Raw genomic sequence first — 15,336 nt, forward strand, 5'->3', positions numbered from 1 at the left:
AAGAAAACGAAGATCATGGCATCTGGCCCCATCACTTCCTTGCACATAGAAGGGGAAGAAATGGAAGCAGTGACAGATTTTACTTTCTTGGGCTCCAAGATCACCGCAGATGGTGACTGTAGCCATGAAATTAAAAGACGCTTGCTCCTTGGGAGGAAAGCTATGGCCAACCTAGACAGCATAGTAAGAAGCAGAGACATCACCTTGCCAACAAAGGTCCGTCTAATCAAAGCTATGGTTTTCCCAGTAGTAATGTATGGCTGTGAGAGCTAGACTATAAGGAAGGCTGAGCGCCGAAGAATTGATGCTTTCGAACTGTGGTGCTGGAGAAGACTCTTACGAGTCCCCTGGACTGCAAGGAGGTCAAATCAGTCCATCCTAAAGGAAATCAACCCTGAGTGCTCATTAGAAGGACAGATACTGAAGCTGAAGCTCCAATATTTTGGCCACCTAATGCGAAGAGAAAACTCTCTGAAAAAGACCCTGATGCTGGGAAAGACTGAAGGCAAAAGGAGAAGGGGACGGCAGAGGATGAGATGGCTAGATAGCATCACCGATGCAATGAATATGAACTTGAGCACACTCGGGAGAGAGTGCAGGACAGGAGGGCCTGGCGTGCTATGGTCCATGGAGTCACGAAGAGTCGGACACGACTGAACGACTGAACAACAACAATAATGGCAACTGCAGTTTCAGTGCGTACGGACCATGGTGTGTCTTGGAAATACTTAGAAATCCTCGATCTCCACAACATATGGGGGGGTCAGCTTAGGCCAAGTCATAGGAACATAGATTCCTATGAACTTATTTCTCAGGAAATGAGGCTCTGCAGGCACAAGCGAAGCCCAGTCAAGTGCTGAACAAATCTCTGCGGCTGGAATACCACCAGGTGGTAAATCACAACTCACAGTCCAGAAGTAATGTGGCTACATGCCCCTACTATGATGAGCTCCATATCATTACAAAGCAAGGGAACATAAATGTGCGTGTGTGGAGAACAATTTTTTAAAAAATAGGGAGGAAAAGGAAGATTCAGCATTCCAGTGTAACATTTATACTGAAATTAAACTGTGTGACACAATAGAGCAGGGCTGAATCTACACATAGCAGTTATACCATTATCATACCATTATCACAACTACTGGTGCCCACTGGTGTCATGTGTACCATACCAATAGTTATGATAATGGTGTAACTGCTATGTGTAGATTCAGCCTAGGACTAATCACAATAATGTCACAATAGTTGATAACATTTCATTCTACTCACAGGACTCCGCCTACACAACCCCGAACTAATGCAGTTCCAGATGCTGTTTTCCCCACAATAGCCGGGGGGGGGTGTATATAGACCCAGCATTACCTGGCTGCATGTGCCACGGGAGGAGCAAATCCAAATTCATGGAAATCCGGTTTTAAACTGAATTGTCTCAGAAAGCGTCTCCATGTAGATTGGGCCTTGGTCTAGACTGATAGAAGTCTTCCTTTTTGTTTTTGTTTTTATTTTTATTGTTATTCTGCTAGCACAATCATCTTTTTTTCCACCATACAAGAAGAATAATACAATACGTAATGCAATACATATTATATACATCCATCAATAAGACATCCCTTCTCTGAATTACTTGAATAAGGTATGTATATTTTCACACTCACTTATATAAGCACTTTATATTTCTTATGCAAAATCCAAAGTTTCTCTTCTTTATATATCATTACATTTCATAAATAACTAAATCAAGTTATTGAAAAACAAAATTGAATATTTGGATATATTGCCTTACATCTACAAAAAGTAATAAAACATGTTCAATTTGGTTACAAATTTATCCCCTCTTTGTTTTTTCTGCAGTTCTAATATAATATATTAATTTTGCCATAATAGCAAAATTCCATATTTTCTCCAACCACTCCTCCCTAGAAAGTGTTACTTGTCCTCTCCACTATTTGGCAGACAATATTTCTGCTGCAACCAACCTATAAGCTGTTAATTCCTTATGTTGTTGACTAACAAATCCATCCATAAAACTAAGAAGATGAAACAAAGGTTCTAATGAAATTTTGTAGCCTAATATTTTCTCCATATTTTTATTAATGATTCTCCAATTTTTTGTCAAAGGACATTCCCACCATAAATAATAAAAATCTGCTATTTGTTTCTGACATTTCCAACCATTAATTGTATAATTCTTATATATTTTAATTATTTTAACTGGTGTTGTATACCATCTCATCATCACCTTATGCAGATTTTCTCTAATTTTATTACAATTATTTCTATCCTGCCTTTCAGGATACAAATCCTTCCAAGGCAGCTTACAAGTAACTTTTACAACCGTTAATACAATCACACCGAACAATATTTGAAGGAAAAAACCATAACAAATGATTAGGTTTCTTGCCACAGGACAGATGGTAGCAGATGGCCCTGTGAGAGAAGGGGGCAATCTGGCTAGAGTAGGCACCAAAGTGGTGTTTGCTTGCCTGCCTCCCTCTCTTTTCAACAGAGGCAGTTAACAGATTTAGCTGCAAGCCACTGGATGAAAAGCTATCAGGCCGTAGGCTCGCATGAGTTTGAGTTAGCCCTTTGATACTGAAGTGACAGTGTCCCTGTGCTGAGGGCATTAACATTGTCTTGTGTGTCACAACAAAAGTTACACACACACTACGGTACTAGCACCTTCTCTTGTAAAGGTAGTTCAAAACAGCCACTATAGTGGCATTCTGCCCACACATGTGCTTAGCCATTTTTACATGGCATTTTTATAAGTGCTTATCTTCCTGTATTCAACCTGAACACACTTAAATCTCTTCAAAAGATAGGCATTCACATGAAAATAATTTTTCAAATGTACATATAAGAACGTAGTAAGGATAAAATGGTATAACCCAAATACACCAGCCTGAGCTCCTTGAAGGAAGACTGGGATATAAATAGCATAAAAACAGTGCAAAACACAAGATTGTGGGAGAAGAATCAAAGGATAGTACAAGGTAGCCACACTTCAGGTACCACAAATCAGGTACCACAAAAAGGAGTAAGACAGTACTTATTTCTGTCAGAAGGATGCAAGATGCAACAAAAGAAATTAAAGTTCTTACTCCATAACTTTCTACAACTTTCCATTCGAATATTCTTTCCAATATTTTCTGCCCACTTGACCAATATAATCTTTAATCTCTTCTGGTTCCATTTCATATTTTAAAAGTAATGTATAGATCTTAGATAATAGATGTGCCTTGATGGTGTATGAAGGATAGCCACCACCTTTACTAACTGGCTTAGGGAGCACACTCCAGTGGAGACAGACGTCGGCCTCTGAACTCGGGGGCACACACTTATCCAATGGAGGGCAGCCGGAGCACTATCCTCTCCTCCCTGCTCCGGCCGCCTTGCATTTTCAGCTAGATGAATGATTTCACATGTCTGTAGGGATATCAGAGAATTCTGCCACGGATCTTGGTGAGGCCTAATGCCAGTGTATTCGGCCCCCCGAACTCCGTGGTGGAACGGCCTGCCCCCCCGCAGATCCCCCCCCCCCCGGGACGAGACTTACCTGGGGCGGATCTTCTGGGCGGCGGCGGCGGCGGCAGCGGTTGGTCTTCCGACCGGCTGCCACCGCCACCATTTGCAGTCTTGTAAAAAAAAAAAAAAAAAAACCCGACGTGATAGGCTACGTAAAGGTTTACATGGCTGGGTTTAAAAAAAAAAAACGTGTATGCAAATGGCGGCGGCTACGGCCGCCACCATTTGCATTCCTTATGTTTGGCCGTCTTAGTCTACATAAATATTTATGTTGACTATGATGGCGAAAATAAAGGGGAACGCAAATAGCGTAGCGGGCACTATTTGCGTCCCTTTTTGATTCACTGTTTTAGCCTATGTAAAAAATAAGGAACGCAAATGGCGGTGGCCATAGCCACTGCCATTTGCGTATGCGGTTTTGTTTTGTTTTTTTCCCAGAGCCCTCCGCAGCCGGAAATCCAGCTGCGGACGGCTCTGGCCTGGCTGGGCCTGGCCGGCTGCTCTATGGAGCTGCCACAGAGCACAGTCGGCCGTGGAGGATTCCGGGGGGGGGGAGGAATGGATTGCCTCCCCCCCTGTCAAGGATTCCGGGGGGAGGGACAGAACGCCTCCCCCCCCCACCATCAACATAATCCACAGAAAGGTAAGTGACTTTTGTACATCCCTACATGTCTGTCCAGGGATGTCAATGTGGGAGGGGGGGAGGCTGCACAGCGCATAGGAAGCCTCATAAAGAGGCTTCCGTGGTTCCCTCCCTGCCCCCCAGGACCATCCCTTTTTCACCCTCTCCGCGCTCCGTCCCCGAACGTGGAAAAGTAGCTGGCACAGAAAGAACCACACTGGTCAGGGGCAGGGGAGAGGGCAGGGGAGAGGGCAGGAAGCACAGTTTCTGGGAAATAAGCTTGGAGTCCTGGCTCCGAGCACAGTTCCCAGAAACCAAAAACTCCTATGGCCCTTTAGACAGTGTCTAGTGGCCACAGGATTGCTCTCCCCATAGGTTTTCTGCATTTGCATTTTATAAGAACCCCTGATGAAGAAACATTTGTCTCTGAGACACACTGAGTTCCATCAGTTTCCCTTTGGCACCTTTGAGGATACGTTCTCTTATTGCATTTTGCTCAGTTTGGGTGCCTCCCTTCTGGTTTTTGTTTGTATAATAATTGTGCATTTTTTCATAAAAGCACCAAATTTACACTATTTGTGTACTAATAGTTATCATTTTCCAGTACTGGATTATGTGGCATTGTGTATGTGTGTGCAGGTATACCTCACTGAAATAATGTTTGAGCAAGATATTGTGACTTTTACATGGAACAAGTCAATATGACCCAATTTCATACAATTATTAAAAACACCAGGATAACTTTGAACCAATCATACCATTGTAGTTTTTAGAATTTTTAATAGTTTATACAAACGTTGAGTTCAGCCATCTTGTTCAGTACGAATGCATGACTTAAAAACTCATAACACTTTATAAAAAATGTCCAAATTTCTGCTGCCCTTCTATGAACATGTACAATATTATATGTGGCTTAGGGAGCAATCCTATGGCCGCCAGACAGCAGCTAGATAGCCATAGGATATGATGTTTTCCAGGAACCGACCTCGGAGCCTGTGCTCCGAGGTTGGTTCCTGGAAAACCGACCTCTCCCCACGACCACGCTGCCTCGGAGGCAGCATGGAGAAGCCCCATCCTCCGTGCTCAGAAGAGGAGTGCAGAGCGGCTGGAAAGGGGCGGACCTGGAGGCATTCTGGGGTGGGCACAGCGGAACTGCGTGTACAACACACCCTATGTGTGGTACAGCAGCCTCCTGTCCCGCTCAGCCCCCCCCCCCCCCCCGCAGCTAGACAGCCGAAAATGCAGGGCAGGAGAGGCATGGAGAGAACGATCCCTCCCGTGCTTCTCCTGCCCTGCTTTGGATAGGCGGTTGCCTCCAAGTTCGGAGGCGGCCACCTATCTAGATAGGATGGCGCCCTAAGAGACATGTTATTTCAAAAGGACCTTGGTTGTGGGACCCTGTTGTGAAATCTGTTCCCTGGCTCCTACTTTTTTTTATTTTCCCAGGATTTAACCTTTTTCACTGCAGTTATTTTTACCCTGTTTTACTGTTTTATCATTTTTGTGGTATTGCTTTTATATTTATTATTTTGTGATCCACACTTGATATTAATTCTTTAAAAAAAATCACCATGACTATTTTGTAGTTGATTATTTATTGCTAGATCCAGCAATTACTTGATTACTACCAGATCCTTCCCCATTCCATGTATTTATAATGCTGTGGTTGCATTACTTTATTCTGTTACTGAACAGTTATTTTGTATTTAAAACTATTACAAAATAATTCAAGGTTTCTTTTTTCCACCAGGAACACATATTGATGCGGAATCAACATTTAGTTGGACTTAAACTCCCTGACCTCAGTGAAGCTGCTGAACAGGAAAGAGGTGAAATACAATTAACCCTGAAGGAAAACGTATTTGTGATCAGAAGGGAGAAGGCTCTTCTCGAGTAGCCCCAACTCTTTTCTAATACTGAATACTAGGAGTTGTGGAACTTTTTTCCATCTAAACATGCGTATGTTTGCACTATAAGAGTCTTAATAGCAGAATAAAAAAATGAAATCTTCTTCAGGGTCTTCGCCAATTCCTTTCTTATTGGAGGAAGAGGAGGAAGAGGAGGAGGCGGCGGCAAAGAGCAGGTGTGATGTCATGCCCAACATTCCTGACATTCTTTTACGAAAACTCCGAGTGCACACATCTCTTCCAGGAAGGTAAACCCCTCTATGGGTGCTACTTGTATTCTTATCTGAACATGTGTTACGAAACAAATACTAAATTCCATTAAATTGACATGGCAAGGTGTACACCAGCCTTCTGCAACCAGGTACCGTCTAGGTGTGCACATTGGGGATGATGGAGATTGTAGTCCAACCCATCTGGACAACACCACCTGGTTGGGAAGGCTGATTTAGACATTCTCTCTCTCTCTCTCACTCTCTTTTTCTCTCGGTCCTTCTGTCCACATAACCATAACAGAAGAAAGACATTATGGTGTAGTTGTCCATTTTTAAAGCAATACTAAAGCAAAGTTGCAATCAGAAATTCTATAGTTTGAACCAAGGTTATTTGAGGGAAGTCTACCTCTATGTTTTTGGCAGTAACAAAAACCATTCTTTAAGCAGAAAATGCAGTTAGGGCGCAGTCCTATCAGGATAGGCGGCTGCCGCCGAACTCGGAGGCGACCGCCTATCCAATGCAAGGCAGGAGCAGCCCGGAGGGGATCTTCCCTTCCACGCTTCAGCTGCCCTGCATTCATGACTAGACAGCCAATTTTGGCTGTCTAGCTGTGGGAAGTCGGAGCAGGGGGGTGGCGGATGCCAGACGATGCATAGGAAGTGTTGGAAAGGCACTTCCGCCCTCCCCGCCCCATCCCCAGGAACACCCTGTTTTTGCTGCTCTGTGCTGCTCTTACGAGTGCGGAGCACAGGGGCTGCCTATGAGGCCGTGCAGGATGGGGTGGAGGTCAGTTCTCAGGGAACCGAGAGTGGGTTCCGAGGTTGGTTCCCGGGAACTCACCTATCCTGTGGGCGTCTAGCCACTGACTAGTGGCCATAGGATTGCACCCTTAGTCAATTAACTCAAAACACAAATGACCTTACAACCTGACTGCACATTTACTGAGTCTCTCTGACCAAATTAAAGAAGTGATATTTCCTGTTCAGTTCAGCATTATTTACTGTGGTGTTTGTAAGTGACAATCCTGCAGTATCTTAGGCTTGTCAACTTCTCTAGAAATGTGCTATATTTCACACCAATACAGAAAATGAAAGAACTTTTATTTATATAGAGCACAGAGGTGAAACAATAAATTAACATAATAAAAATATCACAACAGATCTTGAGAAGCTAATAATCTTGCATTTGGCAAGGAATATACAGCACGCTCAGGAATAAATTCCATCCCTGGGCATGGTCTGAACAGACACAGTGCATCTCATTATTTAAGAACTAATCCAGTGTGAGCAGGGTGGGGGGAGCTTGGCTTGCCCATCTTAACTCTTCAGAGAAAGTAAAACTGCCAACTGTAGCCCTTTGACTCTTTCTTTCTAGGGACCTTCCTTGATGATTCACAACCACTGGTGGACATAAGAAACTTTGTAACTTACTAGAAACTTACTGTATCTCATTTTTTACTTGGTGGTGTTCATTACTTACATTTGTTGTGACTTATTCATAGTATGTTGGTGCACTAGTAATTCTAGCAGCATATTCCTTTATGCTTCCTTTAACTGTATTAAATATTCCTCTGAGCTCTGAAACAGGAAACAGTGGTGCAGATTCTCCAGATAAAAGTTACTTTTAAGTAATTCAGATATCTGTTGACGTTTCTACATGAGGCTTTTATCCCGCACCTTTACCAAGGCTTCTGCTTCTGGATTCTTTGCAGGATTAAGATTGGCTCTTTTACATGTGCTTTTCCAATGGGGCGGAGTCTTTGCCTTTCTATAAGTTTCATCATACAACCACTAGATGGCACTGTGGGATGATGAAATTGCACAATTACATGAGACCCTCATTACACCATTTCTAAATAATACCAGACTTTCCTTGTTAGGGGAAAAAAACATGATAATGGTTGCAAAGCATAGGCAAGGCCCTGGAGCATGACGATGTCGTGTAAAGGACCCGTAAACTACCTTGAGTGACCAATTGCGAGCGCACAATAAAAGCCTCGTGTAGAAAGGCTCTGTACCTTACAGTATAATACTGAAATTTATAGTTTATATAAATATGAATTAAAAACTTGCTTGATTTCAGTCAAAGTCCTTTAGGATACATTTTATCATTCTCTCCTTGTACCACATATAAATTTAGCTGACCATTGAAAAAAATGGCCTAACCTGTTAGATATGCTAAATAAACAACATTTTTGTTCTCTCAAAATTCATAACTTTTTGCCTCTTCTTTCATTTCAGCTCTCCTCCACTTACTGAAAGAGAGGTTGAGGTAAGGGGGGGGGTGCCCAAGGGGAGGGGATTGACCTAAAAAGCTTTAAGGCTCTTGGCTATCATGTTTTGTGTGCAACATAATGCTGACCAACTTTTTGTTAGTAACCTTTCCTTGTTCTCAGGGTGTGCTGTACTTTGTATTAAAAGACTCGGTGAAAATACTTTTGAAGAATCTTCTGTGGCTTCACTGATTAATAATAGGATGTAGAGTGCCTTGGCATAATAATATGTCTGCATACCCCACAATAGCTGGAGAGAGAAACAGAAGGAAACAGTGTGACCTGCAGTTCTGAGGTTTTTTGGAATAGCAATCAGTTCAGTTTATCTGTCTGAATCTTCTGCCAGGATTTCCAGCAAACAAAAGTCAAGAAGACTTGATAGAATCAAGAAGACCTGTATTCTTTAGCTAACAAAAGCTGTCCCACTAGAAGGCATTGGGCAGTATCCAGTAAAGCTACTGCACTCCTGCTCATTCTCTTGCACCAGAAGGACCCACTGCAGGTGCAATGGGGAGTTAGCACTTGATAAAAGTACCTTGGAAACAAGTGGAAACACTCATTTCCTGATTGGGACAGGTCAGTGGAGCTCCCCTCTGTGAGCTCTGCTGACCTGCCCCATTCCGGAAACTAGTGTTTCCACTTGCTCCACATTGATTTAAGAACCCCTAGCTCCCTGTTGTGTTAACGGTGGGTCCCACTGGTGAATGGGCAGCATAGAATACTGCCCTTTGTCATAACCACTTAGGGCATCTCTACACCAGCCTAAAATCTAGGGATGGCGGAGAATTTCTCCCCGAATCTTCGGGGGGCCGAGCGCCAATGCATTCGGCCCCCCAAAATCGGAGGTGAAATTCTCCGCCACCCCCCCGGGATGGGACTTACCTTTGGCGAATGTCCCTCCCGGCGGCGGGTCCCAGCAGCGGTTCGTCAGCCTTTCGTCGGGGGCGGCAGCCGGTCTTCCAACCGGCTGCTGCCGCCACCATTACAAAGTGTAAAAAAACAAAAAACAAACCCATGATAGGCTACATAACGATTAACGTAGCCTATCATGGCTAGATTTCCAAAGTCAGCTGTGATAGGCTACGTAAATCGTTACGTAGCCTATCATGGGTGACTTTGGGGAAAAAAAGCGCCCATAGGGCGCCGCCATTTGCGTTCCTTATTTGGTCCTGGTAGTCTACGTAAAGATTTACGTAGACTACAGCGTAGTCTACGTAAATCTTTACGTAGACTACCAGGACCAAATAAGGAACGCAAATGGCGGCGCCCATAGGCCGCCGCCATTTGCGTACGCGCTCTTTTTTTTTTTTCAAAGTCACTCATGATAGGCTACGTAACAATTTACGTAGCCTATCACGGCTGACTTTGGAAATCTAGCCATGATAGGCTACGTTAATCGTTACGTAGCCTATCACGGGTTTTGTTTTGTTTTTTAGACTTTGTTTCGCGGCCGGGGAGATGGGGCCCTTCTCCCCGGCCTGAATTTCGGCCGGGCGAGGCGGGAAGCCTCCCCCCCCGGCCTGAATTTTGGCCGGGCGAGGCGGGACGGCTCCCCCCCTCGCCTGAACTTCGGGAGGAGAAGCGAAGCGCCTCCCCCACACCGCGAAGCACCCCTGCAAAAAGGTAAGTGACTTTCGTACATCCCTACAGTAAAATCCCACATTTAAAACTGGGCTTTCTGCTTCCATTTTAAATGCAGGATCACAACTGACTCCTTTTACATGCGTTTCCTCCCCCTCTTCCCCACTCCTTCTCCCTGTCTTCCATTATCTTTCATTGGTCTTGCTCCTCTTCTTGCCGCTGTAACTCTTTTCACAGAGGAAACTGAAACGGAACACAACGAGGTAATTTGATAGCTCATGATGTGCGATCTTTTGAAAAATGGGACAAAGGGCATTTAGTGCAGGAGGGTCACGGCAGGGTCATGGCGTCATGTAAAGAGCCTGCAAACTTCCATGAAGGAGCAATCTCAATCACAGGATAAAAGCTCCGTGTGAAGGAGCCCTTAGTGTATCTAATATTAACGTGGCAGCAGCTCTCTTTACCAAAGAACCACAACACTGATGTTGGTTCCATTTTCAACAGAAGTGCGTAATCACCCTGAATAAGGAACTGAAGTGTGTCCACATCTGCTCTGTACAATAATCGTTGGGATGGTCTCTCCCCGTCACTAGGAGACTATCCCCTATGAGACACCATGGCATCATGTGCAGCTCAAAGCTTTGTTTTTGCACAAGTCACTCAAGCATGATTTCCCATGCAAACCTTTCAAGGAGACTGTGTCCTGGTGGCAGGGAATATAAGGAACTTGGGGCCAAGAACCAACTTCAGCTTCAACAAATAACCTACATGATTGTTTTAACTAAAATATAGATTGTACATAGTTTCCCTATGACAACATTAACATTTTCATACATATTTTATTTGTCTTTACAGTTACAGCCTCATTTTTTGGCTTATGCAGTAGTAGCAGGCACTTATCACTTCAGTGAAATGTTCTTAAATGAAAAGCAGATGTCTTTACTTACTTTTCAGACTGCTGATTTACAAAATCATATGGAATCTGGCCAGATTACATGGGATGGTTCTGGTTTCTGATGAGTATTGTATAAGCCAAGTTGTTTCCTATAGGGCATTCTTTTCAGTTGTCCTGGAGTTTTCTAGAAATAGGCCGAATAATGCTATGATATATATTCATAACAGAACTGACTTCAACAAGAAGTAAAATAGATTGGTATAATTGTTGAAGAATAAAGCTTATTTTTCAATTTCTGATGCAAGATTCTGGAAATGAGTACTTGCTTAAGCAATATTTTTACTGAAGTATAAGTGTTTTGCATGCAATGCGCTTGACAAGGACCACTGGGGCCAAGGAGACTGGCTATGGAGTTGAAATGGATCATTTTTAAATGTGTTATAAGCAAGGGAGGAAAGACTTCTGGATATCTCTTGAAACTATTTGTGGCAATGTGTGGATGTGCACTCTGTATACATCAGTCTAGAAAATTATTGCAAGATGGTTTCCTGCCATGCTTACTTTGAAGAAAACCTGATCCTGATTGGTGTTAGAATGGCCATTATTTATGTTTATTTTATATTAAAATGCATGAGCTAGTTTTCCACTCAAAAGGACCCTGAAAGCAGTATACAACAAACCAGTCAATAGCTATAAAAATAAGAAACATAAAAGTAGCACTCTAAAAAGATCAGCAAAACACACAAAAGCAAAATCAGCAACAGGGCCAGCAGCCACCACCAAACCAAACAGGGCACAGCTAAAATGTATTTGAAGGACTTTGGAATAAGACAGTCTTCACTAGGTATTAGAAGTCAATAAGGAGGAAGGAATTGCATAGTCCGGGTGCCACAACCAAGGAAGTCCAGTCCCATGTTATGTTAGCTGCACCTCTGACAGCAGCGGGACATGAAACAGGACCTCTCCCAAAGACCTCTGTGGGTGGGCAGGGTCATTCATCATAATCCAAGGATCAGGGCTGATGGTTGCCACTACTGTTCTTCATACCATGTTGCCATAGAAATGGAGTCTGAATAACGCTGAAATGGCAGTTTTTAGAAGCTGTTGAATAGCAAGAAAGGTTAATGTATAGTTATAATAAAATTATTATCCATATGTTATATTGAACTCCCGTAAATTATGTTATGTCTGTGAAAGTTGTAATGGTCAGATGCAAAAGGACTGAACTGGCAAGCTAATACCAATGCAGGCATTTATTTCATATTAGTCAGTCCAAATATCACCAGTCAGTCCAAATATCACCTATTGTGCAGTCCCACACCATGTGAAATAGGAGTGACTGCCTGCTCCTTTGTGGGGTACTTTGAATCAGCTTCTGTGTATGCAGATTTAGTCTTCCAAGTTGGAGAACAGGATTTCCAGGGTGACTTCAGATCTGGCACTTCTCTTGGCGGGAATTAATCCCTTCCAATGTATTTGATGTCATACAAGAACTTTTCCCCCCTCAATATGATTGGTAAACAGGATTGAATGGGACTTTTTTTCCCTCAACAGAATGTATTTGTGCAACTTTCATTGGCTTTCAGAAATGATAGTTATACTTTAGAATCAAGGATTAACCAGGCCGAGAGGGAGAGAAATCTTTCTGAGGAGAACACAGAGATGGAATTGGATAACTTTAAAGCAGCTATTACGGTAAGAAGACCATGATGAACCTTCGTTGCAGTGCACACTTGTAAGAATTCAGTGGATTTAATGCATCTCCCCCTGTTTTAAGGCTACCACTGAATATGTCCCCAAGATCTATTTTTATCATTGACTATATAACTTGCATAATGAGAAGCATATTGTCTAATATGTAATAACATGTAATATTATGGGATAGCTATAAAATTCCAGACTTTACTATGAGTGAGTTGGAAGTCTCACCTTATTAGATGGGTTTTTTTAAAAAAATAAGGTTGAAAACTATAGAGGTGCTTCAAGATACACTTGCAAAGCTTAGATACAGTTGTCCTAGATCTCTTCTTCATTCTCCTTCTCTGCTAATGCCATTCCCTGTACTTTGTAACTACTACTGTTTGAGGGGGAAAGCAATATATGTGCCAGCTGAAAACAGCTGTGTAGTTTACAGGGCTGGCCCTGCCATTAGGTGGAGTGAGGCAGTCGCCTCGAGCAGCAGTTGTTGGAGGAGAGAGCTGTGGGCCACACGGCCTGCCCGGCACCCCCTAAGCTAGCCTGCTGCCTTCAGGTGGGTTGGAGAATGCTGTCTCATTGCCAACTCTGAAGAAAGATTCAACTACCAATCCAGTTGACTTTTGTACATAGAATGGGAGGGGACACTGTCTTGTCCTTTGCCTCAGGCAGCAAAATGTCTTGGGTCAGAATTTTCAACTGCACTGGCCTCCCTCCTGGTTATTCCCCCACCACCACCTCCCTCCACTGGAGAATATTCACCTTTGTCGCCTGCAGTTGTTGAATGTGTACATCTCCTGTTAGGCCATGCTTTCAGGATATGTGAATTAAAAACCTAATTCATGTTCAACACACAGCTTCCTAGATAGGCAGGGAGCAGGAGGAAAGAGAAACGTGAGAGTCTTTATATTGGCAAAGCTGATGTCTATCGTGGCATTTCAAGCCTTGTTTAGATTTTTGGAACCTGTTGGCCATTATACAATGGGGGTGTGTGTGCTCCTTTTCTATTAGTGCAAAATCTTTTAATATATTTGAACCACTAAAAGGGGAGCAGCCCTAGAACTGTGGATCACAATGACTGCTTGTGTCAGACATGCTCCTTGATTTGATACATTAACGCATGCTGTCATTTCAGTCGTCAGCTTCCTTATGGCATCACTCTGAACACAGAGACATGTACCAGAAGTTGTTGGAGGACATTGCTGTGCTGCATCGTTTGGCCTCCAGATTATCCAGTCGGGCTGAGATGGTTGGAGCTGTTCGCCAGGTAAGTATTCAAATCAAATATATTTTCTTTTATTTCATTACTTGGAATTATTAAATGTTTTATAGGAAACCTTGATTACATTGCAGAGGACACAGGCATGGTTGTAAAATAACCTTCAAATTCTGAGGTCTGGAAATATGTAGCTGCCTTATATGGATCTTTGGTCCATCTAGCCTGGTATGATATAATCCGACCAGCTGCAGCTCTCCAGAGTTTCAGGCAGAATCTTGTGCAGCCTAGCTACCTAAGGTCCTTCTAACTGCAGGTGCCAGAGACTAAATGTGGAACTTTCTGCATGCAAAGCATGTCCTCTGCCACAGAGCAATGTGGCCCTACTATTAGCCTATGTGGTTGAGGCAGTGGTTGTGGAAGGGAAAAGGAAGGATACAGCTGAGGGAGAGATGAGACTGCAGGGCCCAGTCCATCGGCTCTGCGCCATTTGGCTTCCCCTCTCCCTGAACTGTTTACACACAAGCTGGTTATTGTTACTGTGCAACTTTAAGAACTAGTGCCTGGGTTTTCTTATTTTCCCCTTCCACCCTCATCCCTTTTTTCCTTTTGTGTCATGTCTTTTAGATTGTCAATCTGTGGCCAGAGACTACCTTGTTATGTAACCCATTCTGGGAGACTTTTCAGCTGAAGAGTGGGATGAAAATACTTTAAATACATCTATCTATCTATCTATCTATCTATCTATCTATCTATCTATCTATTTTGACTTGTACCCTGCTTTTCTACCAAAAATGGCACTCAAGGCAGCTTACAATCACTAATAAAACTTTATAAAAACAATAATAAAACAAATACATTAAACACAATGAAAAGCAATGAAAAACACAACAGTAACAGAGTTAAAAACAGCCTCCAGCCCAACAGACTCATTTACACACCAAAGGCCTGCTTGAATAAAGTGGTCTTTGCTTACCAGTGGAAGGATAGCAGAGAGGGAGTGAACCTAGCCTCCCTCAGCAGGGAGCCAGGAAGCAGCCACCAAAAAGGCCCTCTTTCGCATCGCCACCAGGTATGCCTCTGAACGTGGCAGTCTCGAAGGAAGGACCTCTCCAGAAGATCTTAAGACCTGGTAGGCTCATATGGGAGAAGGAGATCTTTGAGGTAGCCTGGTCCCAAGCCGTATACGGCTTTATAGGTTATAACCAGCACTTTGAATTCTGCCAGGATGCAGACCCGGTAGCTATGAAGCTATTGTAACAAGGGAGTCATGTGCTCCATGTAACAAGCCCCAGCCAACAGTCTGCCTGCAGCATTCTGGACCAGCTGAAGTTTCTGAAGAATTTTTGAAAGCAGACCCACATAGAGCATGTTCGAGTAGTCCAAATGGGATGTAACTAAGGCGTGTGT

The 15,336-nt window shown here is 43.2% G+C and overlaps 1 protein-coding gene across 10 annotated transcripts in view; it reads left to right on the forward strand.

The window, feature by feature from the left end:
• Positions 1-15,336, forward strand: part of IRAG1 (inositol 1,4,5-triphosphate receptor associated 1) — a 131,001-nt gene that overhangs the window by 95,621 nt on the left and 20,044 nt on the right. For all 10 annotated transcript variants that reach the window (XR_014790715.1, XM_084853996.1, XM_084854005.1 and 7 more), the window contains 5 exons: positions 5,898-5,976; positions 6,164-6,302; positions 8,508-8,538; positions 12,570-12,710; positions 13,846-13,977. Coding sequence is in view for 9 of the 10 variants with exons in the window: in XM_084853996.1 (XP_084710122.1) it covers positions 5,898-5,976; positions 6,164-6,302; positions 8,508-8,538; positions 12,570-12,710; positions 13,846-13,977 (522 nt within the window). In the remaining variant the exon portion in view is untranslated. The remainder of the gene's footprint in view (positions 1-5,897; positions 5,977-6,163; positions 6,303-8,507; positions 8,539-12,569; positions 12,711-13,845; positions 13,978-15,336) is intronic.

The sequence above is a fragment of the Heloderma suspectum genome, chromosome 1, assembly GCF_057233095.1.
Source record: "Heloderma suspectum isolate Gila_16-S chromosome 1, 16-S_ref, whole genome shotgun sequence".
NCBI lineage: Eukaryota > Metazoa > Chordata > Lepidosauria > Squamata > Helodermatidae > Heloderma > Heloderma suspectum.